Source organism: Aspergillus brasiliensis (assembly GCF_001889945.1).
Source record: "Aspergillus brasiliensis CBS 101740 unplaced genomic scaffold ASPBRscaffold_3, whole genome shotgun sequence".
Taxonomy (NCBI): Eukaryota; Fungi; Ascomycota; class Eurotiomycetes; order Eurotiales; family Aspergillaceae; genus Aspergillus; species Aspergillus brasiliensis.
Window position 1 is genome coordinate 3,101,950 of NW_027137444.1, and position 27,627 is coordinate 3,129,576.

At 53.3% G+C, this 27,627-nt stretch overlaps 9 protein-coding genes across 9 annotated transcripts; 5 read left to right on the forward strand and 4 right to left on the reverse strand.

The window, feature by feature from the left end:
* Positions 1-1,072: 1,072 nt before the first annotated feature.
* On the reverse strand, positions 1,073-3,741 carry ASPBRDRAFT_480156 (putative GPI-anchored cell surface glycoprotein). The gene is made up of 4 exons (XM_067626000.1): positions 3,179-3,741; positions 2,870-3,057; positions 1,580-2,791; positions 1,073-1,184 (listed from the first exon to the last, which is right to left on the reverse strand). Exons 1-4 carry the CDS (start codon positions 3,250-3,252, stop codon positions 1,180-1,182), a joined length of 1,479 nt encoding a protein of 492 aa, XP_067482463.1. The 5' UTR covers positions 3,253-3,741; the 3' UTR covers positions 1,073-1,179.
* Positions 3,742-4,994: 1,253 nt separating this feature from the next.
* ASPBRDRAFT_120525 (2-oxo-4-hydroxy-4-carboxy-5-ureidoimidazoline decarboxylase) lies at positions 4,995-5,593 on the forward strand (the record flags this gene model as incomplete). Its single annotated transcript, XM_067617353.1, has 2 exons — positions 4,995-5,398; positions 5,455-5,593. The coding sequence occupies 2 exons, from the start codon at positions 4,995-4,997 to the stop codon at positions 5,591-5,593; spliced, it is 543 nt and encodes a 180-aa protein (XP_067482464.1).
* Positions 5,594-6,314: 721 nt separating this feature from the next.
* On the forward strand, positions 6,315-8,383 carry ASPBRDRAFT_53158 (extracellular metalloproteinase; the record flags this gene model as incomplete). The annotated part of the gene is made up of 5 exons (XM_067627015.1): positions 6,315-6,662; positions 6,708-7,096; positions 7,139-7,689; positions 7,733-8,147; positions 8,197-8,383. The coding sequence occupies 5 exons, from the start codon at positions 6,315-6,317 to the stop codon at positions 8,381-8,383; spliced, it is 1,890 nt and encodes a 629-aa protein (XP_067482465.1).
* A 239-nt stretch (positions 8,384-8,622) lies between these two features.
* On the reverse strand, positions 8,623-10,149 carry ASPBRDRAFT_119613 (putative MFS monocarboxylate transporter; the record flags this gene model as incomplete). The annotated part of the gene is made up of 5 exons (XM_067617268.1): positions 8,623-8,776; positions 8,850-8,947; positions 9,020-9,784; positions 9,837-10,053; positions 10,103-10,149. The coding sequence occupies 5 exons, from the start codon at positions 10,147-10,149 to the stop codon at positions 8,623-8,625; spliced, it is 1,281 nt and encodes a 426-aa protein (XP_067482466.1).
* A 441-nt stretch (positions 10,150-10,590) lies between these two features.
* ASPBRDRAFT_28171 (uncharacterized protein) lies at positions 10,591-12,764 on the forward strand (the record flags this gene model as incomplete). Its single annotated transcript, XM_067622481.1, has 2 exons — positions 10,591-11,648; positions 11,699-12,764. 2 exons carry the CDS (start codon positions 10,591-10,593, stop codon positions 12,762-12,764), a joined length of 2,124 nt encoding a protein of 707 aa, XP_067482467.1.
* A 139-nt stretch (positions 12,765-12,903) lies between these two features.
* On the reverse strand, positions 12,904-14,777 carry ASPBRDRAFT_40504 (uncharacterized protein). The gene is made up of 4 exons (XM_067624366.1): positions 14,518-14,777; positions 14,159-14,435; positions 13,679-14,049; positions 12,904-13,630 (listed from the first exon to the last, which is right to left on the reverse strand). Exons 1-4 carry the CDS (start codon positions 14,692-14,694, stop codon positions 12,992-12,994), a joined length of 1,464 nt encoding a protein of 487 aa, XP_067482468.1. The 5' UTR covers positions 14,695-14,777; the 3' UTR covers positions 12,904-12,991.
* Positions 14,778-16,676: 1,899 nt separating this feature from the next.
* On the forward strand, positions 16,677-17,900 carry ASPBRDRAFT_73406 (uncharacterized protein; the record flags this gene model as incomplete). The annotated part of the gene is made up of 2 exons (XM_067629210.1): positions 16,677-17,856; positions 17,893-17,900. The coding sequence occupies 2 exons, from the start codon at positions 16,677-16,679 to the stop codon at positions 17,898-17,900; spliced, it is 1,188 nt and encodes a 395-aa protein (XP_067482469.1).
* Positions 17,901-18,394: 494 nt separating this feature from the next.
* On the forward strand, positions 18,395-27,018 carry ASPBRDRAFT_669197 (uncharacterized protein; the record flags this gene model as incomplete). The annotated part of the gene is made up of 12 exons (XM_067628807.1): positions 18,395-19,035; positions 19,094-19,607; positions 19,665-20,343; positions 20,418-20,867; positions 20,922-23,083; positions 23,140-23,233; positions 23,295-23,323; positions 23,393-24,274; positions 24,370-24,651; positions 24,734-24,808; positions 24,913-25,253; positions 25,367-27,018. 12 exons carry the CDS (start codon positions 18,395-18,397, stop codon positions 26,739-26,741), a joined length of 7,524 nt encoding a protein of 2,507 aa, XP_067482470.1. The 3' UTR covers positions 26,742-27,018.
* On the reverse strand, positions 26,905-27,616 carry ASPBRDRAFT_40505 (DUF427 domain-containing protein). Its single transcript, XM_067624367.1, has 4 exons — positions 27,495-27,616; positions 27,326-27,431; positions 27,158-27,238; positions 26,905-27,098 (listed from the first exon to the last, which is right to left on the reverse strand). The coding sequence occupies exons 1-4, from the start codon at positions 27,573-27,575 to the stop codon at positions 27,064-27,066; spliced, it is 303 nt and encodes a 100-aa protein (XP_067482471.1). The 5' UTR covers positions 27,576-27,616; the 3' UTR covers positions 26,905-27,063.
* Between the last annotated feature and the right edge of the window lie 11 nt (positions 27,617-27,627).

Below are 27,627 nucleotides of genomic sequence, written 5' to 3' on the forward strand. Positions count from 1 at the left end.
TCGATCGCCGGAGCCGCCTCCGTCGCCCTCGAGATGGGCCTTTCGGGTTCCTCAATCTTGATAGGGACCACATGGTCATCTCCCTTGATAGGGTTCAACACACCAACGACGCTCTTACGGGAGGTGATGGAGGACATTCGGCGCAGGAGCCGTGTCGCACGGGATTCTTTCTTCTCCTCAGGGGAGGAGGGCGCATCGCCAGACGACTTGGCAGGCGATGCCACCTCTTCTTCTTCTTTAATCGAAGCCGGGGTGGAGATTCGGCTCTCCGGACGCTGTACGGACTCGGAGGATTGCTGGTCGGATCCAGCAGAGGAAGGGGGCAGAGTATCATCTTCCGACTGTGTGATTATAGGTTCTGTTTGCAGACTCAGAACAGGAGGCTCTGGGGTGTCCTGTTCGACGGTGATCTGGCTGGGTTGTAGGTTGAGAACGGCCGGCTCGGACGGGTCGGCATTTGGGTTGGTTTCGGTAGCGGTGGGATCGCGGACAATGCGAGCAGTGACCGAGACCGAGCTTGGGGAGCGCGAGAGGCCAGGACCAGCGAGGCCAGGGCCCGCCTGTGAGCTAGGTCGTCTCACGCTCGATGACCGCGAGAAGGATTCAGGGGCGTATGACAGAGGTCGGGGCATGGAAGGTCCCGAGTACCCTTTGCGGAGAGTCTCGAAGGAGGCCGCGGAGGGAGCGGCGAGGGTTTGGCCGTTCGTGGATGGGGCGTCGCGACTGCTGGAGAACTTTTCCAAGGCCTTGATGCGGCTGGAGATGCCCGACGACACGTTGATCTTCCTCGCCACGAGGACCGGGCCGTTCTGGGAACCAGAATCCGCACCCGTCGTCGAGACGGAGCGGCCCATGGCTACGGTCGACATGTTGGGGGACTGGTGTCCGATGGCGCTGGGATTTGAAACGGCTCGAGAATTCCTCCACGCGTCCGGCGAGACGTTGCCGTTGCTGCTGTTCGAGTAGCCTGGGGAGAGGGGAGAGACGCCCACGGAGATGGGCTTGGCCTCCTCAACCGTGGCACTGGTCAATTCTTCCATGAAGGAGTCGTCTGAGAGAAGATTCTCGTCATCCGAGTAGTCGGGGGTTGGGACTTGAATAGGTTCGAGGTAGGGTTTGCGCTTCTCCTTTCGAGACGTGCTGTGCTGTCGCTCCACATTCGAGGATTCAGGGGTCAAGTCATGCTGCGGCTCCGTCGGAGGGGGAGCGGCGATCGACAAGGAATTGGGGGTGACGCTGGCCACTGAAGGATGGGTGGGGGATTCGGGCCGAGCAATCGACTCAGACAGATCGGACTCAGTCACGTCTGGCGTGCTGGGGTGGTGAGGGTGATGGAGGAGGGCCTCTTGTTCGCCAGGAACAACAGGATGGGGGACTGGTTTTGGTGGCGAGGGGCCAACAATCTCTTCGTCCGGAGCCTTTCCAGAATTGTTCTCGAGTGGAGCGGCGATGGCGCTAGGCAGCCTAGTCGGGGAGCTGGGGCCACCCGCGATGCCGCCGGAATTGGATGCGCCCAAGTCCCTGTCGCCCGCCTGCGTTTCAGATCCCGAACGAGTGGGTGTCGCCTGAAACTCATTACTGCGGTCGCTCAGGCGTGCGGGTTGGCTAGGGGAGGGGTGCTGGTCGCCTGAGGGCTCAGGGGGACTAGGAATAGTACGGCCGGCTTCTTCTTCTTCAGCCCCCTGATGACGGAGGGTGGGCTGCAGGGTTGGCTGCGTTTCGGAAAGGGGCTCCTTGTTCGGCCCTGCCAAGTGGGCCATTCTGTCATCGCCCCCGTCGTGCTTCATTTTACTTGGTATATGACCGATGTTCTCCTTATTTTCGGTCATATCCAGCCCCGAACCCTCTGCCTTCTCCGTTGTGGAACTGCTCTTCCCCTGCTTTGCCTTTTTCTCCATCTGCGTTTTACGCATCTGAAGCGCTTTCATCAACCGCTCCTTCTCATGGGACGTGGTGGAGGAAGAGAGCGCGCTCAGTGACTTGGCACCGGGCGATATCTTCGGCCGCGAGATGGGCATGGAAAACGGAGGCACCAGTAACGGAGGCACAGCCGGCACTTTGCTGGCGACGGGGGTCCCGTTGCCTCCCGAAGATCGAGGTCGCGAAGGACTGGGATTGGACTTGCGCAAGGACGATGATCGGACACCAGCCGGCAAAGATGCGACTGGCCGCCGTTCGGCGCTCCGAGAGAGGTTGCCTGCAGTCCGAGGGCGTCCGCTACCATCTACTGAAGGCCGGGGGCCCAGCTTGACCTTTGTTTTGTATCCGGCTGCACGCTCCAGGTCACGTACGGAAGGTCTGGCGGATTGCGAAGATTGGCGGGGCTCCGACGGAGCATAGGATGAGTCGTCTCGGAAATTCTTATAGGAAGGAGCCCGCTCTGATGTGGCCACTGAGGAAGACCGCTCTCGAATGGAGGCGTGTTCGGAAGTTTTCGGGGTCGATTCGTTGCCGACTGGTGATTGCTGGACACTCGACACCACGGATGGGGGGACCACCGTGGCTTCGGACAGCTGACTGAATGACCTCTGGCGCGGCATTCCATCCGCCGCGGGCTGCGCCTGGTTCTCGTCCTTGCCTACGCTATTCTCTTCGGCATCTTCCGCGATCTCTTTCAATCGGCGACGGCGGAGGGAGCTGGAAGAGGAAGTGATCGAACCGGAAGCCGTATGCAGCAAGCATGCAGAGGACAAGGCGCTTTCTGTAAGTTCCGATGGCTGCGTCACCGAGAAAACCGTATCATGCGGGGCGAACTTGTCTAGAACCGATTGGAATTGCACGGTCGTTCGGGCTGCAGGAAGGATGACGAGGTCAGTGGGATACCGCCAGACTTGACCATGATGGCGAGGGGGCAGGAGATTCCACGAACCTTGAACGAGGCGGGACATGCCCTCGGGCAGATAGCTGAGGACGACTTTCCGTCGCCGATATTGTAGGAAGCCATAGAGCGGAGACTTCTCTTCGTAGCTGTCGATCGCGTTGCGCACGTCGGGCACCCCGCCAGTGCCGCGATCAAGGAGAGCCACCTCATCCCTTGATACATACCGGAGGAGAAACCTAGAAGACACCGCAAGCCCTGCGCATTAGTGACGGTTCGATGCGATTGGGTTGCAATGGCCACCCTTGCCACGGAGGACCCGACAGTGCAGGGTATAGCCGAGACACACGGACTACTTACCATCCACCGGCCTCGGTGAGCGCGGTTTGGTAGGCATCGATGATGGAGGGATTATCTAGCCCATTGAGCGACATGACGGGAACTGCATTGGAGGCAGATGCCCAGGATCACCACAGATCACGATTCCAGTGATAATGATGATGATGGACGATGGGGGGGAAGACGAAGAGAAGAGGAGGGGCGAGAAGAGGAGAAAAAGAGGGGAAAGGGAGGGTCTAGCGGAAAGTCAGGATGTAAGGATGCAAAGGCAAAGCGCGGCCTCGATGTAGAGACTAGAGAGAGAAAGAGGCAGAGACACTCTCACTCACACCCCAGCGGTGGACCACGATCAAGACGGACGGGACACTAAGCGGGATGGATGGATTGAGAATCAATCAGATACAACAATGTATAATTCAGTCGGTTTGGGGGAATCCGAATGCTGATCCCATCCGCAGGACGGCCGAGGGACCGAGTGGTGACTTGCCCACGAACCTCTCAGAGTCTCAGGAGTTGGGCCAGCCTGACCGTTCAGGGGCTGCTGGGAGGTGAGTGGTCAGTTCGGTTTGTTCCTTAAGTTGATGGGTGAAAAGTGGATGCTCGGGTGCCTCCACTTCACACAGTTCACAGTTCACCACCAGGGGAATGGAAAAGAAGGATAAAGAAAAAGAAACTCTGGAACTGAACACTTGGAAAGTCAAGTAGATTAATCTCAATATTAAATGGAAGCTGGTGTGTCTCCCTTCCTCTCTCTATCTACTCATTGACTACCTAAAAGTTGTCCCTGAAGGCACCTGTGATGAGGATCCAATAATGACGCCGCAGAGGGAAGTCCGACCGTGGGACTATTGGATGAACCAATTTCCAATGACTGACTCTCAGGTACCAAGTACCATTCATTCAGTACCCGAACATCCCTCAGGTTTTCCCCACGGTCGCGTATACATTTGTAGAATGACTCGATTGGATTGGATTGGATTCCTTCCTTCATCGTAGTGGGTGGATATCCTGGTCTCTCGTGGTTTCAAATCCACCTCGGCACCAGACTGCCGGTGTGAACGGGAGGAGCAGGGATGGGATGCGGGCTTGCGTTCATCTGCAGGTGCTTTCCTGGTCTGCCAGGGGCCGTGCGACTTGACTTGGTAGAATACTCTGGAGTAGGTACTATTTCTTATCGTGATGTATTATTTCCATTTCAATACGGTGGTCGTACACGACGGGATGGCGATGGTTTCGGTGTATTGCCCCTAAGCTCAAAATCGGTCAGGATTCCATGCGATCGTCAACTGCTAATTTATCCAGGGCCCCAATTTCTATCGCTGAGAAATTCTCCCGGATGGAGTCTATCTGGTTGCCCACCCAAACTTTATCCCACCTTACCTGGCGACTATCGATGACAATCCGATTCTTCTTGTCATTCCCCATTCCTTGTTAGGAGGTCTAGAACACTGCGGAAATTCTGAAAATGCCGACCGTGTCGTCAGCCAGCAATGCAATTTTAACGGATGCTGATGAGAAGCTCCTGAAGCTCTTGTCCGTGCACCTTCAGTCCCAGTCCAAAGGTTCGATGTGAACTGCGATCCTCGTTACAATTGAGATTGATCTCGCCTACAATGTGATGGGGTGGATGAGCTGTCCGCATCTGGAGGTCTCCGTCCCGCTGGCACACCATCGCTCGGAGGCTGCCGATGCGGGGACTCATTGGAGCAGCATATTATCCAACAACCTCCCAGTTTGAGTATCACCGTTGCTTTTTCAAACGGAAATCGATCAAGCTATCCTTGCTCGCAACATCACATTCGGTCTCGTAATTTCGCCGATTAACCCCACCTCCATCATGTCTTCCGATCTTCCCTCCCCGTCGTCGATTACATCACTCCCGCAGGAGCAGCAGTTCCGCGTGCTGGATACCTTGTTCGAGTCGTCGCCTGAGCTGCATACCCTCATGGCCCCCGTCCTGGCCAACCAGACCTTCTCCTCCTATTCCACCCTGATTGATGCCGTCGGCGGTCGCATGTCTGCTTTATCCGCTGCCAACTCGTCCAAGGACCGCGACATCCTGGTGGGGATTCTCGGATCGCATCCCCGCCTGGGACAGCCCAAGGGAGCCCCGACGGAACACTTGAGCGAACTGAGCAAGAAGGAACAAGCAAACTTGAACACCGGAGCAGAGGAACAAGCCGAGAAGCTGAAGCGCATGAACGCTGAATACGAGCAAAAATTCCCTGGCTTGCGCTTTGTGTATGTCAATCTACCCGATCATTTGGTCTTGGTCTGACATTCTCGTTTCGGTATAGGACTTTTGTCAACGGACGCAACAGGGATGTCATCATGGAGGAGATGCGTGAGAGGATCGACCGGGGTGACGCCGATCGCGAGGTGGAGGAGATCATACGGGTGAGACAGCTGAGTACGCTCGAGCATCGACAGTGCTGACAGTCGTTCGCATACAGGCAATGTGCGATATCGCAAAGGATCGGGCGCGGAAGTTGGAGCAGTCGGCCAAGATATAAGTTCGGAGCTACGAGCATATTTGAACAATATATACCCTTTCCCTTCAACAAGTGCTCATAAATTACTTGCTAAAGCCCGCTGCTTTGCGACGAATAATGTGTCCAGCGGAGCTCCCTGCCTCTGTCCGGAACTCGTCAGACATCTGCATGACATTCGAATGATCCCGTTAGTACAAACGTGACTTACTAGTGCCGGCGAATTATAGGAAATTTGTCCTGTCTCACAACGGGACGATCCCCCCGTTCTCGCAATGCATACTACCAGCACTTAGTATGACAGGGACCGGATTGCATTTTTGCAGATGACTAGCATGAGATCCCTTAGCATTCATTCAGCAACCTGGGCCTCGGTAGGCTTTTAGTTCCTTTCGCATTTGGCTACGTGCAGCTTGTGAGACAACCTGGAGTCAACACCAACGATATCGGGTAGGTTGGAGAGGTTGTACTTCGACACTGTCGGACAGCCATGTAACGTTGGACAGTAGCTACTCTTAAGAATATTCTACGGATGAACCGGAGGGATAGGGGTAGTGGCTGTATCGACGACCTCCTTTCCACCATTAACTAATACGGAAAATATATAGTTGCTATGCTCTGCAGCCTACAAATGATCCTAAATACTTCAATCCATCCACTTAGCAAAGATGTATGGAATGCACCTGGTTGCAGGCATAGGGGCGTTGCCTTGGGTCATTCTTGCATATCCTACGGCCTCGTTGCATGCAGCTCCGACTACTGTGGATTTGAATACCCTCCGTTTAACCTCTAACTCCGAATACGTCAATTCGCGCGATGTGATTGCGAATGGACCCTTCGCAGTAATGGCCGGACATTATACTGATACGGCAGCTCGACTGGTTCAGTCCATTGTTCCTGAAGCAAGCTTTCGTCTTGTTGATGACCACTATGTCGGCGACAATGGAGTTGCGCATGTATACTTCCGCCAAACAGTTCATGGCATTGACATTGACAATGCAGACTTTAATGTTAATGTACGCCCTCCGCTGCCTCTGATTGAAAGAAGCTTAGTGTTGCAGATTGGAAAAGACGGACCGGTTTTATCTTTCGGACATTCATCCTTCACAGGCGCATTGCCGAGCAGCTACCTGGACAATCCCAACGTCTCGAGCCCCGTGGCTGCTCTGAAAGTAGCAAGGGACGCTTTGCAGCTGCCACTGACCATTGACAGTGTTTCTGCAGAGACTGCCCATGAGCGGAACGAGTACATATTCAGAAACGCAGCGGGAGCGGTATCGGACCCCAAAGCCAAACTAGCCTATCTTGTCAAGCCAGATGGGACTCTGGCACTCACATGGAGGGTCGAAACGGATCTGTACGAGCACTGGCTACTGACATATATTGATGTAGAGACAACCACTGTTCATGGCGTGGTTGACTACGTGGCGGAGGCGACCTACCAAGTCTAGTAAGTGGCCATATCTCCTAAATAACGTAGCTAAGACAACAGTCCCTGGGGCATGAACGATCCAGCAGAAGGACATCGCACCATCATCACCGATCCGTGGGATCTTTCCGCATCCGAATACACCTGGATCAGCGACGGACCAAACAACTATACCACAACCAGAGGCAACAATGCCATCGCACACTGGAATCCGACCGGCGGGGGCTCCTATCTCAACAATCTACGCCCGTCCAACCCAGATTTGAACTTCCAATGGCCATACTCCCCAAACATGACCCCACCCCAATCATACATCAACGCCTCCATCGTCCAGCTCTTCTACACTGCAAACACCTACCACGACCTCCTATATACACTCGGTTTCACCGAGCCCGCCGGCAACTTTCAATGGAACAACAGCGGCCACGGCGGCCGGGAGAGAGACTACGTGATCCTCAACGCACAAGACGGCTCCGGGTTCAGCAATGCCAACTTTGCAACTCCGCCCGATGGTATCCCTGGCCGTATGCGCATGTACGTCTGGATTGAATCCACTCCGTCGCGTGATGGAAGTTTCGACGCGGGGATCGTAATCCACGAGTACACCCACGGTGGTAAGCCCCGTTGCCGATTGAACAGCTCGATCTAACTGACCAGTATCCAACCGTCTCACCGGTGGCTCCCACAATTCTGGATGCCTGACCACCCTCGAATCAGGTGGTATGGGCGAAGGCTGGGGCGACTTTATGGCGACAGCTATCCGGCTAAAGCCCAATGATACGCGCAGCGCATCCTACACCATGGGTGCATGGGCAGACAACGATAAACGTGGTGTCCGCGACTACCCCTACTCTACTTCCTTTGCAGAGAACCCTCTGAACTACACTAGCGTGAATACCATGATGGCGGTGCACGCTATCGGCACCGTCTGGGCGACCATGCTGTATGAGGTCCTGTGGAATCTCATCGACAAGCACGGGAAGAATGATGGGCCGAGGCCAGTGTTTAGAAACGGGGTGCCTACAGATGGGAAGTATTTGATGATGAAGCTGGTGGTGGATGGGATGGCGCTGTAAGTGATGCAGAAACAAGGTTGAGAACTAGTGACTGATAAGTTCAAGGCAACCGTGTAATCCGACCTTCGTGCAAGCCAGAGATGCGGTCCTCGACGCAGACATTGTGTTGACCGGAGGGAAGAATCGATGTGAAATCTGGAGGGGGTTTGCAAAGAGAGGGTTGGGGCAGGGTGCGGCTTATCATAGTAGTTGGATGCGAAGGGGGAGTACACTTCTTCCCAGGGGATGTTAGCATGGAGTAGTAGCATGCCATGGATAGTTGGGATGTGAGTGGGATACCTCGGTTGTTAGAAGTAATTACTAGTAACTAGCATGAATACAGCATCTGCTAATCTAAGATGAGTAAATCTATAAGACATCCCACTATATAAACCCACACCATCACCATCTTACTACTAGTAGACCAATAGCCACACAACATCAACCTCCCTATCCAAACACACAACACCCCAATACTCACAAGACAAGAATCTAAATAACAGCCCTAACCTCCCAACTCTGCTGCCCCCTCGCCAAACACAATAAAAGTCCACCAACCAGCAGACTCACCCCAGAATATATCGACAGTGCCAGAAACCCATACTTCTGCACCAGCGCCCCAGAAATAGGTATCCCAGCCATAGCACTACATACCAGATTAGCCACCACCAACACAAAACATAGTAAAAGAAAGAGAATAGAAAAGAAGGAATACACACCTCAAAGCCGTAGCCCCCATAACCACCCCCACCGCCAACCCTACCGTTTTGGGCGTAGCAAGCTGCAAAGCACATGCTTGTTGGAGGGAGAGAATAGCCTATACCAACAACACCATCAGCCCTGAGCTTCACACTCAAACCAAAGAATAGACCAGGGTTGGAAGACATACACCAGAAGAAAACCCATACGCGACCGCAAACACCACCAACCCGGCCACAGTATCGGCCTTCGTCCAACAGAGGGCAACTATGCCAGAGAGGATCGTAAACACGATACAAGTATTGAACCTCCCGTATTTATCTGCTAGAATCCCTGGGATGATTCTCCCGAAGAGGGATGCACCGTTTAACATCGAGATCGTGTAGAAGGATAAAGAGGAGGAGGCAATGCCCTGGGTGACGCCGTAGCTGGAGATGTAGAAGAAGGGGGAGAACATGCCGAAGTAGATGATGAAGAAGGAGAGGCAGGTTAGGTGGAGGGTTTTATTCTTCAGAAGAGATTTATCTGTTAGTTCTTTGGGAGAGGGCTCTGGTTCTGGCTTTGCCTGTGATGCTTGAGAGGTAGTAGGGGATGTTAGTGGTGGCGATGCTGCAGGTCTACAGCACAAACAAGTCACCCCCAGCAGCGGCAGCATAATGAACCCGACAATACGCATGGTCCATCCGAATCCGACATTAGGTTTCTGGAGGAGCTCATTCACGATGATCGGCCAGAGGACACCACCTAGAGAGGACCCCCCGATGACGATACCGACTGCGGCGCCGCGCTTGATCTTGATGTGTTGCCCGACTAGGGCTATCATGGGACAGGTGAGGAGGGATAAGGAGATGCCGAGGAGGATGCCCTGCGCGAGGATGAATTGGTAGAGTTCTTTGCAGAGGGAGGTCATCATAATGGAGAAGATGGTGCCGAGGGAGCCGATGCAGAGGAGGAACTGGTTAGTTAGTCAGTAAAGGGCTGTGTAGGTTCTGGATTAGGGTACTGACTCTTGGTCCGATTGTGTCCAGCAGAGGCCCCGATACGACAGACACGCCGAAGATGAAGAAGATATCAATTGCTGCGATCCATGCGATGGTCGACTCGGGTTGGTTGGAGAGTTGGTCTTTTTTGTAGTACTCCAGGAAGAGACCGAATGAGTTCACGAAGCCGACGGTGCAGAACATGCCGCAGAATGAGCCGATGAGGGTCATTACTGCTCGGGGTCTGGAGGTGGTTAGTGATGTGCTGAGTGCTTTGGTATTGGGTGGCATACGTATATTCGGAGGGTGTGGTGTTTGGAGCATCTTCGGAGGGAGCCATGGCTGGTAGCTGAGGATTGTAGCTATAGATACTGATTGTCCGGTGCGCATTGTGTGATTTATGGGTCAATGGACATATTTAAATGGCCAGAGCACTAAGTGCATATAGGTCGTGTGTATACACTGGCTATATTTCGAAGTTGTATACCCCGGACCCTCCGAGGAACAGGGCTTCATAGTGTTGTAGAGTGAAGCTAATGCTCGATGCCATTGGCCCGGACTGTCCGCGGAGCCTCCGGGCGGAGGCAGTTCTTCATGGACAACAACAATTTCACATTATCGCAAGAAACTGTCGACAGTTCTTTCAGCAACACCGAACATTGCTCTCTACATGTTTCAGCACAGAAGTGAAGTGGCTGCTTTCTGAAGCCAGGCTGATACTCACGTGACCCCTTCATCAGTCGCCTCCAGGTTGAATTACTACCAGACGACAAACATCATCATGAAGCGCAAGGCTCCATTACAGATGCCCCATACCTCCCGACGCGCTCCTAGACAAGATCCCGTCTCTTGCGACTCTTGTCGGCTGAAGAAGATCAAATGCGATCGCCAGCAGCCTTGCAGCAGTTGCTCCGCGCGCCGGTTGATATGCTGTTATGGAAGACCAGAAGCCGCGGTGGTCCCAAAACCAATATCACCGGCTGGCGTGGAGCAAACAACCCCTGCCAGTAACTCAAGTGTGCCTCCGGGTACCGAGAATGCGCCTATTGAACCTACTGCAGCTCCGTTGCGGTCATGCAACCGGGAGTCACTGCTCACAGCAGACTGGCTGGAGAACATTCACATGGCTGACCGGGTGCCAACAGCAACCCCGAAATGGCTTCGAGATGGACTAGATGATCCAGCAAGAGGACGAAATCCGAACTTGATCCGAGAAACAGGCCATTCAAGACCCCTGCTGTCCATGCCGTACATGAATCGGTCCGCCATCGATGAGAATCCGGCGTCGATAAATCTAATTACTTATGTTCCTGCCAAAGCGGAGGCTCTGGACCTCTTTCGATACTACCATCGCTACATCGACTACCTCTACCATATCATCGTGCCAAGACGTGTAGAGGACCAAATAGATGGTATTTACCGTTGCATCGAAAGCGGTGCGCCAGTGGAACTCAATCACCTGGCGCTGCTTTTCGGCATCCTAGCCAGCTCTCTATGTCTGCAGCGATCCGTGGTGGCATCTACTGACGCGGAAGCGCGCAGCCAAGAGTTTGCCTTTCTTACTGGTGCTGCATTGATCCAGAGCCACTACTCTCTATCTCCAACGCTCGTGGGCTTACAGGCCACCATGGTCGTCATGCATAATGTTTCTAATTGGAACATTCCACCATCTGTGAGCGGCCTCTTTGTGCATGGGGCGATTGTCAGCCAAGCGAAAAGTCTCATGCTTCACTGCATTGATTCTCCACGGTTTCGGAATGAAAGGGAGGGAAGTGATTACGACGCAATAGATCTGGAAGTGAAGAGACGGCTTTGGTGGGATCTGACGTCGTTCGACTGGTGAGATTTAGTACCCAGCAGACTCTAGTGCCAATTATTAATATCCGCAGGCTACTGGGCTTCCTCACCGGCCCTCAAGAGTGGACATATCTCATCCAACCGCACCACATGAACGTGAACCAGCCATTGAACATAGACGACAATGCAATATCCCACGACATGGTATCACTGCCAAGTTCCACCCCCACAGACATGTCCTTTTCCCTCCAACGGCTGAAACTAGCTGCCGTCAGCAGGGAGGTAGTTGACGCAACATCCTACGAGCATCTCCATGGCCTCGAGGCACGATACGACAAGATCCTCGAGCTCGACCAAAAATTCCATCAAGCCGTGGCAGAGATTCCCGATTTCTTCCGCCTGGATCCTACTTCCCGACGACGGTTCGCTTCGCTCTACGAAGAGCGCCCGACCATTGCCTGGCAAGGCTGTCTCCTGCAACAGGGGTTCTTCTCACGCTTGTGCCGTCTCCACCGGGATTTCTTCATCAGAGGAGCCCGTGAACCAGCATACTCGTATTCCCACGTAATCTGCCTGCAGTCTGCCCGCAAGGTGCTAGAAATCAAGAGGATCATGGACGGAAACGAACCAAACTATACTCCGCCCAACTCGGTCGTCTGGTCGGTCATGCATCATGTGTTCACCGCCGCTGTGATTCTGTTACTGGACGTGTGCTTCAACTGGGACGACATCCTAGCCGAGAAGCGAAAGGAAGAGGTACTTGATGCCTGCCGCATGCTCAGTAAGGCACAAGAGTCGTCTGCCCTGGTCAGGGAAGGAATCAATGCAATGATGGGTGTGCTGCAGAAGCATTGGAGAACTGGAAAGCAGACTCTGGATCCACAGCAGGGCGACAATAGTTCTACTGGTGTTTTCCATGGGGTGCAAGTAGCACGTCCCTTTTCAGGCCCTACACAAGCTTACGCTTCAATTCCTATGACTGAATCGAACAATGCCCCGTCACACCTGCCAGCTACCGCTAGTGATAATGTTCCTCAGAGACAGTTGGAGGACATCTGGACGGAGATGCTTGAGACGGGCAACGACCTAGCTCTGGATACTGCAGACTGGACGGAGTTGTTGAATGAGTTGACAGGGCCAGAGTTATCCCGGGGATGATCTGTGTCCGTTCCTCGCAATACCAACCGATATTCAGAGCATCGACTTGATATACACTCTGTTCCAGGTTGTACCATTTTAGATTACGCACCTTTACGACGTTATGAAGCACTTGCATAGCTAGCAAGCATATTAATTGAGCGGGATTGATCAGTCAATTATATGTAAGGATCTGAAATAGAATTGAAGCCTTCCTCCGGCCCTCCGTTTCGGTCCAGAATCCAGAACTATGCCCTCGCAGAAGGCTCAGTAGCAGTAGTAGTAGAAAATGTCGTCAGCATATTGAACATCGTCGTCCAAGTAATCTCCGCCAGTTGCCCAGCAACCCAGTATCCCTCTTGACCCCCTGCCAGGGTCTCATTGCCACTACCGGTACATTTGATGGTGCCGACAAAGTCATTCGCACCGTGCACACCCAGGAGGTCAAACAGCCGATAGAAACGCAATTCCATGTCCGTGAATACGGGGTTCTCTCCCGCACAGTCGAGGTCATACCATGGTTGTTTCGTCCAGCAGGAGATTTTCAGATGGGGAGTGCGCGTGCCGAAATGGCCGGGCCGCCAGGGGGTAGTCCCAAGTTGACGGTGTTGCTCGTGGATCTCAGGAAAGCAGGCTGGATGGCGGCATTGGGTGATGGTGTGGCGGATGAGTTGGGCGTGGAGGAAGAGGGCGGGGAGCAGAGTGGATGATGAGTGATTTTTGGACGTGGACGGGGTGGAAGGAGAAGCTTTGGATTTGGATTTGTACAGATCAGGAATGGGGATTAGAAACCAGGTGTTTCCGAGGGGACTGGGGGATTGAAGGTGCTGTTGGAACCCGATAAAGAAGCTGAAGTGAGGTGTTGTGGAGAGGGCTTGATATGTGGCCTTGGCTTATTAGCTTAAGCTATACTATAGGTATATACGTCGGCGTACCTCGTAGATAAATCCCATAAGCAGATCATGTTCCGTCACTCGTACACCTGCCTCCTGCGCCTTCTGGACCCAGTGGTCGACGATGCATTGCGGGATGAACAGGCTTCTGTGTACTTGGCGTCGAGGAGAGTAGGCATCGTAGGCAGACCAGAGCCTTTGTTGCACCCCGGACGAGATTGTCCGAAACCAGCCTGCCACCATATCATGTTGATGATCCTTGGCCACCGGGTGCGTCGTTCCTGACGTGGACAGGGCCTTCCAGCCATCGATGTATTCCGGGTTGAAGGCCAGATTGGAGCGAATCGGCGAGACAGCCGGGACTTCACGTCCGGACAAGAGGACGAAGAAAGACTCGACGATCCAATGCAAAGCTATTTTTGTACACAATCCCATTAGAATAACGGACATCTGTTTGGGCCCACCGTCACTGCAACATCGTGGCAAACCCGGTACGAGTGGGATGAGGTGCAAGGGACCGACCTCGTATATCCCCCAGTGTATGCGATATTATGAAGCGGACGGCCCACGCATCATTAAAGGTTACTGCTGTGATCCTAAGCACCGGTTCACCACAGATCTCTCCCCAAGTGTCTCGGTTGAAATTCAGACAATCGGCCAGGAGTTGCGTGTCGATGAGTTGCACCGGGGGAGATCCCACCTCCGCCGTCCGACAGGGCAGCACCTGATTGAGATCCTTCTTCACGGTTCGGCTGTGGTAGATCTTTTGGGGATAATCACAGGAGCAGAATTTGGTGCGCTGTTGGAGCCAGGAGATCCACATCAAATCAAGCCTTTCGCAACGTCGGATGTAGTAGAGTCAGAGGGAGGCAGTGACATACCCAGAAGTCCATTCGCATTGCCAGCATGGGATACGCAGCCAGTAATATTTGTACAGCTCTCTCGCAATCCTGCGGATTGGGCTTGGTTCGCAGCACAATTGCCAGGTGCGCTTCAACAAAGCGAGCTAATCCCAGGTCCGTGGGGGACAGCTCTACGTCGTCGGTTGGCTTTGCCATGATGCCGGTGTGAGGTCAGTACATCGATAGGGAAGAACGAGAACAATAGCTTCTTCTGGCCTATAGTGATAATAACAATCGTCTGTTTACGGAATTCCGAAGAAGAAGAAGAAGAAGAAGAAGAAGAAGAAGAAGAAGAAGAAGAAGGGTAATCCTACATGTCTGAGAGGCAAGACCTTTACGGGAAGGGGTCGCAGCAAGGGTTGGGCACTGCGTAAATTGTGCTGAAACGATCTACAGAAACTGGGGGTTTCTCCACTATCTGTCATGCACAGTCTTTCCACACCTCCGAGACAGGGAGGGCACACCAAGTGCCGACGGACAGCATTCCAACGAACGGCCCGAGCATTCTCGTTCAACATCACCAATGACATGACGAGATTGCATTGGAGGAACATGTTTCCGTGCTGTTTCAACCAATGGGAGTGGCTCATTGTGTCGATACAGTTGAAATCCCGCTTGTTCCACAGCTTTACTAGCTAGGAATTGCAATATCCTTGTGCCTCCAAGAAGAAGAGCCATTGCATCCCACCCTGAGGCTCAACAGCTTTACCTTATACCATGAGGATTGATGACGACTAACCACTGACCAGTGACGGCACTTACAGCCCTACCGATTCAAGGATAGATAGAATGTATATCTATCCTGTCCCTTGCTATCGTATGTAAAGCTCCACTGCGTCCTTGCATGCGGACTGATGGGACGTACATGTATGGTTTCTTAAACCTGCTGGAAGGTCAAGACATTCAGTTCAGTTCAGCCAGCCGTCGCTGAAGTAGGTGGAAGGTCACCTGGTACCATGTACAACTGTGGTAAACCCTGTGTTCGGGGTGAGAGTTGATGTGCTATATTAGCGAGTAGCCTGCCCATCTGAAAGCTCTGGCAAAGCCCGTATTGGCGACACATTCACTCATTTCACTGCGGGTTAGGAACTAGAAGGGAAAAAAGGAAGCTCGGGGTCACAAGGCCTGGGCTATCAGAATATCATAAGATCTCTTCTCTTGCGGAATAATTTTCCGGCTCATATTGTGAAACTCCCGGGCCTTTCTGGCAGCTTGACTGCTTCATTCCCCCCCCTCCGCCTGGACTGGCTGGACATCCTTCCCCTCTGCACTTCGATTCTATCTCTTATCTTCTTTCTGGCATACCCCTTTCGACATTATCAACTTGACGGCTGGCATCAATCAGACCATGAAGCCGCAATTGCTTCACAGCCCTCGGCTCGGTGCTTCCGGGACGGCTTCTTCACTCACTCCTGAGAATGTATTTCCCCGGCGTGTTCTCCCCATGCTGGATCCATGTAGTCTCATTCACCTTCTACATGGCCAGCAATTACCTACAGGAGCTTCAAGGTGTCCTAGGTAATCAGTAGGCTGGCTGCACAACGTCGCTGATGATGCTGGTCGCCAGCCAAGCTCATATAGTGAGGTCTTTCACCGGTAGCCTGACCCATTGTGATGTCAGTCTCGTGCATGTTCTAGGTGCTCCTCGCCAATGATATGGCTGGCATGAGGATACGCAGCAAGGGATCAATGAATACAGTGGGTATACTTTGGCTCAGCGGGTTAGGCAAGAGAAAGGCAAAACATGGGGTCACTCATATACGTAGGTCGATGCATGTGTACTGGAAAGCTGCGAGAACAGAGATAAACCTCGGCCCCTTTTGGAACAAGTGTGATCGACAAGAAATCCGCAAGATTGGAAGTAGCGGTGGGATCCAGGGCACCTACATATGGAAGTAAGGCGGTCTGTTTGTACAACATCAATGGTTCCCAAGCAGATCGTGAGGTATTGAATCGATGTAAATGTGTCTCAGGCTTGTGCAGTCAGTCCTCGGGGGGCCCCCACGTCGTGTTTCCTTGAAAATAGTGCCATGAGTAAGGGTATAAATACAACATCTATACCGAACAGGTTGGGTTGAACAGTCTGGCTCTGCAATAACTCGGACAGTCCTGGACCGCTCTCACGCAGGACGACCACCATGACACACGATTCTTCCCCCCTTGATCATGCCAGCTGGTATCAAGACCAAGTTGTCTTCCTGACCGGGGCTACCGGCCACCTCGGAGGATGTATGTTATACAAATTGGCTGTGCAGTTGCCGACGAAGATCTACGTACTGTGTCGTCGCTCTCTGGAACAGGCCATGAACAAATGGGAGACATCAATGCCGGATCAAATCGAAGAGATCTTCGACACCGGCAAAGTCCACTGCCTCATCGGCGACACCACCGAGCCTCATATGGGATTGAAGAAGGCGGATCGGGACAGACTGCAGCAGGAAGTCACTGTGGTCATCCACGGCGCGGCTTCCATCTCGATGATGGAAGAGCTCCAAAAAGCGGTGAGAGAGCATTGTTCGGCGATGACGAATATGATTCATCTTGCATCGCAAATGACGCATCTGCGGGCTTTTGTGTTTATCTCGTCCTTCCTGGTCGGTCTGTTGCTATCGAACGAGACCACCCAGGAACGGTTCCTGAAGGTTGCCGCGGACGAGCCCGACCCCGAGGAGCAGGTGGCCTCCATTGTGGCTACGAACTCGTCGCCGTATGCTGATCGATTCCCGACGACCTATAGCCAGGCGAAGTATCTCTCGGAGAGACTGCTTCTCGCCCACCAGAAGTCCCTCCCGGTTCTGGTGGTCCGACCAACGAGCATTGGGCCAGCCATCCGCGATCCATATCCGCTATATGGAGTTGCCGGGTCCGTGCCGGTCGATACAGCATTCTACCTCTATGCACAGAGTGGAGTCTACCGATCCATGAGCGAGATGGAAAGGTTCTCGCAGGAGGCAATCGTCGACGAGATCCCAGTGGACCTAGTCGTGAACGGATGCCTTCTTCATATTGCCTGCGAGAGCCGGGGTCTGGTCCATCTCGGGTGCCAGCTGTACGTGATTCAAACTTTCGGTGATTTGACAGCCCAATGGCAGAAGTATGGACCGAAAGATCTGGCATCGCAGATGGCCAAATTGAATAAAGAACGGAATGGCGCTCTAGTAAGGCACGCCTTCGAGCAGATATATCGCATCCACCGTACTTGGTTTGTCGACTGCTCTCGCTCGCGACATCTCCAAACCACTGGCGGCCCCATCGGCCTGTCACTAGCTGGTCACAATTTCGAGCAGTATGTAAAAGCGCGGGTGGAGAAACAGGGGCGTAAGTTGACAGAGCAGCTGAAAAAGTTTAACTCAGAGGCTTGATGGAGACCCCGTCCTCCTGTCCTTGCGTGGCCTTGCAGGTTGCCTACAGCATGATCGATGATCTCAGTAGAGCGAGGAATGAATTGACTATACATGAGATGTAAATTCCCGTAGGTATGGCTTCGTGAGCTCCAGCCTGGAGCGCGCAGTTGCTTTGCTGGACACTACCACCACCACCCACCAATCCACTGGGTGAGCTAGAGCCAACATAAGGTTAGAAGGAAAGGTCCTCTATTTCGTAGACAACCCTTCCGAGACCTGCATGCTTTGGAGTGGACAGGCGGTCCTTACATGATGGCTATTCCGCGGTGCATAACAAATGTTACAAATCCCCTTGCCTAGGTTATCCCCAGACGCCTCTTTGGTGATGTATCTAAGGGCTGTCCTTGGCCGAGTTAAATGTCTTTGCAACACTGAGTTCTTTTGCAGCCAGCAAATCTTCATTCTTGAAACCTCTGGCAAGTCAGCTCTATACTACGATAGAAAGCTACAGTATGGCGTCCGTCACTCTGGACACATCACGTTGCAAATCGTGTGAGGACGAAAGCAAGGCGCGTCTTAAGTTGAATCTGCTCTCCAACGTGTATACGTCTCCGGATCCGAACTATACACTAACAGGTTTGCAGGAAGATACACCAAAGTGGATTCCCCCTCCCATTGCCATTGTTGGAATGGCATGTAGATTGCCCGGGGGAGTCGGATCGCCTGACGAACTGTATGAGTTCTTGCTTGAGAAGAAAGACGGCGTGTGTGAAGTGCCAAGCACTAGATATACGATCGATTCGTTCTACAGCGACACCAAGTCTGGTGCTGCTAAAACCCGCCATGGATATTTCTTGCAGGAGGATCCCATGTTGTTCGATGCGCGGTTCTTCTCGCTCTCCGATCAAGAGGCGAAACGCATGGACCCTCAACAGCGTAAGCTTATGGAGGTCGTCTGGGAATGTCTGGAAAGTGCGGGAGAGACCGGCTGGCAGGGACAAGACGTCGGTTGTTATGTTGCGGTGTACGGTGAAGACTGGCTCGATCTGGCGAGTAAAGATCCCCAAGCTACGGATCGTTACCACGTCCTGGGAACGGGGCAGTTTGCTCTGTCGAACCGGGTATCTTACGAATATGATTTCCGGGGTCCAAGGTAAGAACTAGTCCTCAGTTACTGCGTTTGTGTCCCTGACTGAAGCTTGCACCTTTAGCATGACCCTACAGTCAGCCTGTTCGGGATCGATGCTTGCGCTGCATGAAGCCTGTCAATCAATCTATTCGGGAGACTCCTGTGGCGCTATTGTGGCAGGAACAAGTCTGATACTGGCACCCACAATGACCGTCACGATGTCGGAGAACGGCGTTCTGTCCCCAGATGGCACTTGCAAAACCTTTGATGCAAAGGCTGATGGCTATGGCCGCGCCGAGGCAGTGAATGCGCTGTACGTTAAGTCGCTACAGGATGCTATACGGGATGGAAACCCCATTCGAGCGGTGATCCGCGCAACCACGACCAATTCTGACGGTAGAACGGCAAGCATCACGAGTCCCAGTGAGAGCTCACAAGTATCATTGGTCAAAAGGGCATACGAAAAAGCGGGCATTGACGATATCACCCAAACGGGCTTCTTCGAATGCCATGGAACCGGGACTGTAGCTGGAGATACAGTGGAAGCTTCGGCTGTCGCGAAGCTCTTTAAAGGCAAAGGAGTAGTAATTGGATCTGTTAGTACTTCTGCCATTTCGCCCATGCGTGCGTAGGGCTGTACTAAGAAGCACCAGGTTAAGCCGAACTTGGGTCATGGGGAAGGGGCGTCCGCTATCACGAGCATTATCAAAGCGGTGGTCTCCCTCGAGAACAAGACGATTATCCCAAATGTGTTCTTTGATACACCAAACCCCAACATCCCCTTCAAGGATGGTATGCTCCAGGTGCCACTGGACCCTATACCTTGGCCGGAGGGGCGCAGTCACCGGGTCAGCGTGAACTCTTTCGGTATTGGCGGCGCCAATGGACACGTTATTCTCGACTCCAGCGCCGGTCTCTACGGAAAAGATGTAGTTTCACCCAGAGAGTCCCTTGACGAGAACTCCCGTCTTCTTGTGGTCTCCGCGAGGAGCGCAGAGAGTCTGCGAGAGCGGATTGAACAGGTCGTAGGGTACGCTGAGAAAAACCCGTCTCTGTTCCATGACCTGGTTTACACACTCGGCTCTCGACGAGAACATCTATCACATCGGGCATTCACCGTGACCCAGATGAACCAGTCCATGTCTTCGTCGAGCTTCCAGATCGCGGTGAATACTGCTCCAGAGTTGGTGTGGGTTTTTACAGGCCAAGGAGCACAGTGGGCGGGGATGGGGCAAGGTCTGATGCAGGCCTTCCCAATTGCTCGAGACTGCATCATGCAGCTTACCACAACACTCCAGCAGCTACCGGACAGGCCCAGCTGGTCACTGCATGGTGAATTGCCCGCTTTTCCCAACGCTTAAGCAGCAATGCTAGAATATTGAACCCATCCGGCTAACTTGGCATAGATGAACTGTGTAAGGAAGGCGGAGACAGTCGAGTTAATAAGGCCGAGTTCTCCCAGCCGCTCTGCACGGCTCTTCAGATTGCGCTCGTTGACGTTTTGCGTAGCTGGGGCATTCAACCATCCTGTGTTGTAGGGCACTCGAGTGGGGAGATCGCAGCAGCATACGCTGCCGGTGCGATCACAGCCCGAGCAGCCATCATCATCGCCTACTACCGCGGCTTAGTTGCCAAACAGCAAGAGGGCATGGGTGCTATGGCTGCAATCGGTATGAGCTCGGAGGAGGTTCAACCATATCTGCAAGCTGGCGTGGTTGTTGCATGTCACAACAGCCCTAGCAGCATCACGCTCTCTGGGGATCCGCCTGTGCTCGACAGCATCATCGACCGGATCAAGTCGAAACTGCCGGACGCTCTATGCAGACGACTCAAGGTGTCAATTGCCTACCACTCCCGTAAGTGCTGCAAAGACCTAATGATTGATTGACTGGGCTGAGCATTGGCGACAGATCATATGTATGAACTAGGCGAGGATTATGAAGCCAGCATCTCGCCCTACATTGATACCTCAGGCAAAATGCTGCCTTTGTATTCCAGCGTCAGAGCAGAGCCCATCAGAGAACCTTCGGAGCTTAATGCGCGCTACTGGCGGTCCAACCTGCAATCCCCCGTGCTCTTTGGTGATGCTGTCCGAGACATCCTGGCGGCCTCCCCGGTAGCCAGAGCCTTCCTCGAGATTGGACCGCACTCTGCCTTATCGGCACCTCTCCGCCAAATATTTCAATCCCAAAGATCGAAAGCCAAACAGGTTTATGTCTCCACACTCATCCGTCATGCGGTGGATGCACGGCATCAATTGTTGACGACCGCCGGGTCTCTGCATGCCAATGGGGTCTCAGTCAACCTGGAAGCCATCAATGGGCAAGGAGTCACCCTAGGCAACTTGCCTCCATATCCCTGGCAGCACACCACCAGGTACCTACATGAGAGTCGCTTGACTCGCAAGTGGAGATTCCGAGAGTATCCCCACCATGAACTCCTCGGCGATCGTGTAGTGGAGTCATCGGATTTGGAACCTTCCTGGAGGAATATTCTGCGCCTGGCGGATGTACCGTGGATTGGGGATCATGTCCTCCAGGGAAACATCGTTCTCCCGGCTACGGGCTATATCGGTATGATCGGCGCAGCTATCGGTCAGCTACATCCAAGCCAGGAGGATTATTCCATTCGCAATTTAGTCCTCAAAACTCCACTGCTACTCAAGGAGTTGGATGAGCTTGAGACGCTCACCACCCTGAAAAGGGAACGAATCTCGGATATCGCCGACTCTGAATGGTATACGTTCTCGATCATGTCGTATGACGAGAGAGAAGACCGCTGGATCAAGCATTGCAGTGGAGCGGCCAGAGCAGGGGTCGAACACACACCCAAGTTTAGCGAGGTCACGCCCTATACCCGGTTGATGGATGTCGACCAATGTTATAGGATGTTTGAACAGCTTGGACTCATGTACGGTCCCGCTTTCAAGGGGCTGCGAAGGGTCACCTTCCATTCGACCGAGGTGAGGGCCTCTGGCACTGTGGCCGACATGGGCGAGAAAAACCCCCAATATACGCTTCACCCAGCCACCATGGACAGTATATTGCAGCCCACTCTCATTCTCTCCACACGAATGCAAACCATATCGGGGGGAGCTGTAATCCCGTCTGCCTTTGACCAGATATACGTGGGAGGAAGCGCGCCCCAGATTAGCTTCGATTGTGAAACGTACAGACCGAACACGGGTCTAGCCCTAGCGGATATCAGAGGGTCGGCGGGGGACCGGACCGTCTTTTCTGTCTCGGGCCTCATTGGCTTTCCGATCAGTTTGACGCAGGGATTCGAAAATCCCCAGCCCCTGTGCTCGCAAATCCGATGGATGCCGGACGTGGAGATGATCGCGCCGGATGCCTTGCTTCGCAGTGATCCGGGCTCGAGTCAAGATCAACTGTGGCAGGATGCCAATCGGCTCTGCGAGCTCTCAATCCTGGAAGCGTCTGACCGTTTCAGGGAGATTACCGCCGTGGAGGATCACTTGATCAAGTGGCAGCGATGGGTTACAACCCAGGCCAATCGACTGCGACAGCGAGATGACGCCGTTCAAGCAGAATCAGACGCTGGGAACAGCAATCAGTCGCGGCAGGAGAAAATCTCGCAAATCTTATCCCAATGTGTCAACGCAGGTGGCGAAGATAATCGATCGATTGTATTCGAATGCATCAGCCAGATCACAGACAATTGCCGTCGTATTGCCCTTGGAGAGGTCTCAGCCCTTGATGTGCTCGAGGTGGAGGGTCGGCTCGAAAGATACAACAGATGGATGCAATCGCAGTGTGATTGGAGTCATTTCCTGTCCCTTTGGGGTCATTCACACCCAACTACCCGAGTGCTGGAGATCGGATCTGGAACGGGGAGTGCGACAGAAGCCGTGCTGCGGTCCCTCCAGTCTTCTGAAGGTGTACGACAGTATTCCCAGTACACTATCACAGAGGGCAGTGAAGAGTTACTCAAAGCCCTGCAGCAGAAATTCCAGAAACAGGAGGACATCGACTATGCTCTGCTCGATATCTCCACTGATCCCGAGGCACAGGGGTTCGATCTGCAAAGTTATGATTTGATTATCGCTTCCAACGTCAGTGTCGCCAATCAGGGCTATTATCAATGTTCAGTTGACTGAGGACAGAACAGTTGCACACGATTCCGCGGCTTGCACCGGCCCTTGAACATATACGGAAGCTGCTCGCACCGCAGGGCAGACTATTACTGCATGAGCTTTACCCTGGTATGTGTGGCAGCCTCTCCTACATAAGCCACTGTCTCACAACTCACTATCCATGTCGCAGAGCCATCCTTGATGACAGAGTATTTGATGGTGAGTTGGACTGGTCTCTTGATGTCTGCTATTCCTTACTTGCTGTTCCTTTGGCTCATCTTCAACCAGGGGTCCCTCATTCAGTGGACATCAGTGGAAGACTTCAGACCCAACCGCAAGCCGTATCTATCGCCGGAAGAATGGGATATCGAACTCCGCAATGCCGGCTTTATCGGCAACGAAGCAATGGCTTACGATATGCCGCCCCCTCATCAGACGTACTTCACCGTCCTCACTCGTGTGCTTGACCCAGGGGCCCAGGCTGAGACTCATCACACGGTGACTATCTTGACAACGGACTCAACGGACTCTCCCAGGCCCTGGGAAAGCGAGGTGGCCTCCCGCTTCCGCCAGGGAGGTTGCCTGGTAAATTGGACGACTCTGCGCGGCACTCCCCCAACAGATGGTTGGATTATCTCCCTTTTGGACCTGGATGGGCCATATTTGAATGATATCCCCGAGGATCATTATATCGCCCTCAAATCCTTCCTGATGGCAGCTGACCAGTCTCACATAATCTGGGTCACCAATACCTCGCAGATGGCCTGTGTCGACCCTCGATTCGGGCTGGTCCACGGACTGACGCGTGCGCTCCGACATGAGGCGGCTGTGGGTATCTCTCTTTTCGAAACGGACTGTTATACGCAGGAGGCAGCCGGAGCGCTATTTCAGGTCGTTGGCAAGCTGCAGCGTGAGCGGCAATATGCCGATTTAGCAACGGGTGAGTCGGAATTCTCCTTCTTCCAGGGAACCATTCACGTTGGTCGATGCCACTGGATGAGTTCGGCACGCATTTCACCCGCACCGCAGACGCTGTCCCCACGCCGGCTGGATATGGAAACGCTGGGCTTGATCGATACCATAAAGTGGGTAGCGACAGATGATTCTCCAGAAGAGCTGGCGGCAGGGCACGTCGAGGTCGATGTACACTACGTCGGCTTGAACTTCAGGGTAACTCTTCCGTTTTCACTCTCCAATCGCTGCATTTATATCATTTCGTTTACTTGTCCCGGGGATGTGGACTGACTGGATGCCCATGTATACAGGATGTGCTAGTGGGGATGGGTGTCTTTGGAAGTGTGGACGAGCTCGGACTCGAAGGATCTGGGCTCGTTCGGCGTGTGGCATCCGACGTTCAGGACCTGCAGCCCGGTGACCGCGTCTTGGTATTGGCTTCGGGAGCTTTCGGCACTCGGGGAGTCGTTGATGCTACGTACTGCTTCAAAATCCCCGCAGGTGCACCCCTGCAAGATGCTGCAGCCCTGGGGACCGTTTACATGACCGCCATCCACTGCCTGTGTCATCTCGCGCGGGTCCGAAAGGGCGATGTAAGTGCACACGCACGGGAGACCACCCCCCCGTTTCACTATGCCTCTTCAAGTTGGCTGACGTTTGCGCTCTCCTTGCCAGTCTGTATTGATTCATTCGGCCTGTGGAGGAGTGGGCCAGGCGGCCATTCATGTTTGTCGACAGATGGGTGCAGAGGTAGGGTTTTGAAGCATAGCAATGGAAACATGCCGTGTGGACAGGGGTGACTCTATCCGTTCTTTACTGGGCCTGACTGACCATATTGTCTCTGTCACCTGCAGGTATACGCTACGGTGGGGAACGAGGAGAAAGTGGCATATCTGGTCAACGAGTTTGGCATTCCGCGGAATCACATCTTTGGCTCCCGCAACAGTGACTTCCTCCCGAATCTGATGGCTGAGACTCAGGGCCGCGGAGTGGATATCGTACTGAACTCTCTGGTTGGAAAGCTTCTGCATACCTCGTGGGAATGCGTGGCACCGTTTGGCCGATTCGTCGAGATTGGAAAACGGGACTTTCTGGGCCATGGCCAGCTAGCAATGGCCCCATTTATCCAGAATCGGTCTTATTTCGGGTTTGACCTCTTTCAGTTGGCCAAGGAGAAATCTCCGGAATATTACCTGTAAGTAGCCCCCCTCCCCGCTAGTCGCTCAGAGATGCATCCATGCACGTAACTATCGAAAGAGCTTTGGGCTTTGTGGCCGTTTATCTGACTGGGTCTTTTTTTTTTTGCAGGGCGAAGCAGTCCTTTGAAGATTGGTATGCTCGTGGTTATATCAAGCCTATCCGCCCTGCTACGATCTACGACGCGGCGAAGGTGACCGATGCCTTCCGATATATGCAGCAGGGCACTCACATGGGGAAGATTCTGATTCGAATGCCTTTGGATCCCATGGAGCTGGCCCCGACCTCGCTGCCGCCAGTCCGCTTCTCTCCCAACAAATCGTATCTTCTCGTCGGTGGCCTCGGCGGAGTAGGACGCTCCGTCTCCCTGTGGATGGTGCAGCGCGGTGCACGGCATCTGGTTGTTCTGTCTCGCTCTGCGGGAACATCTGATGCCGATCGGGCAGTGATCATGGATCTACAAGCCCAAGGTTGTCAAGTCATCTGTGTGGCAGGGAGTGTCGCCGCCGCTGCCGATGTTGAGTCGGCGATTGCCAGATGTCCCCGGCCCCTGGCTGGGGTTCTCCAGATGTCGGCACTCTTGAAAGACAAGACGTTCCCCAATCTGACCTACGATGACTGGACGAGCTGCCTGGCCACGAAGGTCCAGGGCACCTGGAATCTCCACCACGCGACCTTGACTCGGCCGCCGCTCGACTGGTTCATCCTCTTCAGTTCCATCGTCGGCGTCTGTGGGAACTCTGGCCAGGCCAACTACGCCGCCGCCAACACCTTTCTCGACAGTTTCACCCGCTACCGCCGGCACCTGGGGCTCCCGTCCACCACGATTGCTCTCGGAGCCGTCAAGGATGGTGGTGGTCTTGTCAGCCGCGATCCCAAGGTGCTGCAGATGATGCAAGCCGCATCCGTCCGGCTGCTGACGGAGGAGGAACTCCTGGAAGGGCTGGAACTGGCAATTCGCCAATGCAATTCCCAATCCCCATCTCGCAGCAGCAGTCAGGGAACAACAACAACATCAGACACGTGTATTATCGGCCTGGGAAATACGCGGCCGACCAGCAACCCGACTGTCCGGACAGCATGGCCGCCGTCGGACGCGCGATTCGCCCTCTACGCCAATGTCGAGGTGAAAGAGGTACAAACGGTGACTGCGACGGGATCCGTCATCCGGGAGCTCATGCGGAAAGTGGAGCAAAACCCGGCCTTGCTGGAGGATCCTGACACGGAGAGAAGCTTGGCCCGCGAGCTGAACCAGCAGCTGGCGCAGCAGGTTTCGCAGACAGCGGACATGTCCGAAGAGGATGTTGCCGAGCTACCGGTGGACTCGCTCATGGCGGTGGAGATACAGCGCCAGTTCCGGAGGGATTTCGATTGGGAGGTCAGTATGGTGGAGATTTCGAAGATTGGGAAGGTTGGGAAGTTGTCCGAGGCGGCGATCCATCATATGAAGAAGAGGCATGGACTGGTGAAGAATGCTGAGGAGTGAGTGGGTGCTTGTTTGGTCAGACTTTTGACAGCAGCAGGTTAGAGTAGATTATTGTTCTTTCTGAAGCCCTGGCCAGTAAAGAGTATAACTAGATGATATGGGGCATCTAGTTGTAGAGCAGACGGGAGACATGTCCCAAGACTAGTACGGATCTAAAATAACTCTAAAAGTATGCAATTAAGGACATATCATTCCTAACGATGTGAATCAGGACAAAGTACAAGTAGTCCCTGCTGCACGTTGGGCATATATCCCGAGGTACTCCATGTAGTCTGAAAAATGAATCTCACAACACAAGAACCTCGACTAACTACTTCCAAATTCATTCCTCCACGCTAACATTCACCTTATTGGTATCTAGCTCCATAGTCATTAGCAAATAACCTACACCACAAAGAAAAAGACAAGGACCATACAGAAAGCAACATGATCCTTGATGTTACTAGCAGCATCATATGGCTTGGGATAATACCACGCTGCATTGGGGATTGTCTTCTCTGTATACCAGACTATTAGCATTAGTTGTTCGTATAGTGTCTCCCTTATAGAGAAGGTTAGACCGAAAGAAGTAGAGGATATCTTACCCCCGATGACAACAGAGTAATACGCTGCGTCTCCTTTCCAGGGACAATAGGTTGATAGGTCAGTTGGAACGAAGAGCGATTTATCCTGGATGGCAGTGGGAGGGAACTGGTTCGATTGTGGTTAATTGTTTGGTGTTTCATCGGGTATATTATGGTGATTGGGACTTACGTAGACGTTCCCTTCAACTGTCTCCCAGGTAGGAGATTCAGCTAGGACGATGTCATCGATGGTTGCTCTGGCAATAGGCATGATGAGATGAAGTTGATAGACACTAGATGCGTGATATGTAGAAAGGAGAGAG

Coding starts and splice junctions, on each gene's coding strand:
- ASPBRDRAFT_480156 (XM_067626000.1), bottom strand. CDS start 3,252: ATGTCGCTCAATGGGCTAGATAATCCCTCCATCATCGATGCCTACCAA. Junction 3,058..3,178: donor CTCACCGAGGCCGGTGGATG/GTAAGTAGTCCG, acceptor GGTGTCTTCTAG/GTTTCTCCTCCGGTATGTAT. Junction 2,792..2,869: donor CATGTCCCGCCTCGTTCAAG/GTTCGTGGAATC, acceptor TCCTTCCTGCAG/CCCGAACGACCGTGCAATTC.
- ASPBRDRAFT_40504 (XM_067624366.1), bottom strand. CDS start 14,694: ATGGCAAAGCCAACCGACGACGTAGAGCTGTCCCCCACGGACCTGGGA. Junction 14,050..14,158: donor TACACTGGGGGATATACGAG/GTCGGTCCCTTG, acceptor GTACAAAAATAG/CTTTGCATTGGATCGTCGAG. Junction 13,631..13,678: donor TTATGGGATTTATCTACGAG/GTACGCCGACGT, acceptor TAATAAGCCAAG/GCCACATATCAAGCCCTCTC.
- ASPBRDRAFT_40505 (XM_067624367.1), bottom strand. CDS start 27,575: ATGCCTATTGCCAGAGCAACCATCGATGACATCGTCCTAGCTGAATCT. Junction 27,432..27,494: donor CAGTTGAAGGGAACGTCTAC/GTAAGTCCCAAT, acceptor CAATCGAACCAG/TTCCCTCCCACTGCCATCCA. Junction 27,239..27,325: donor TTACTCTGTTGTCATCGGGG/GTAAGATATCCT, acceptor TCTGGTATACAG/AGAAGACAATCCCCAATGCA.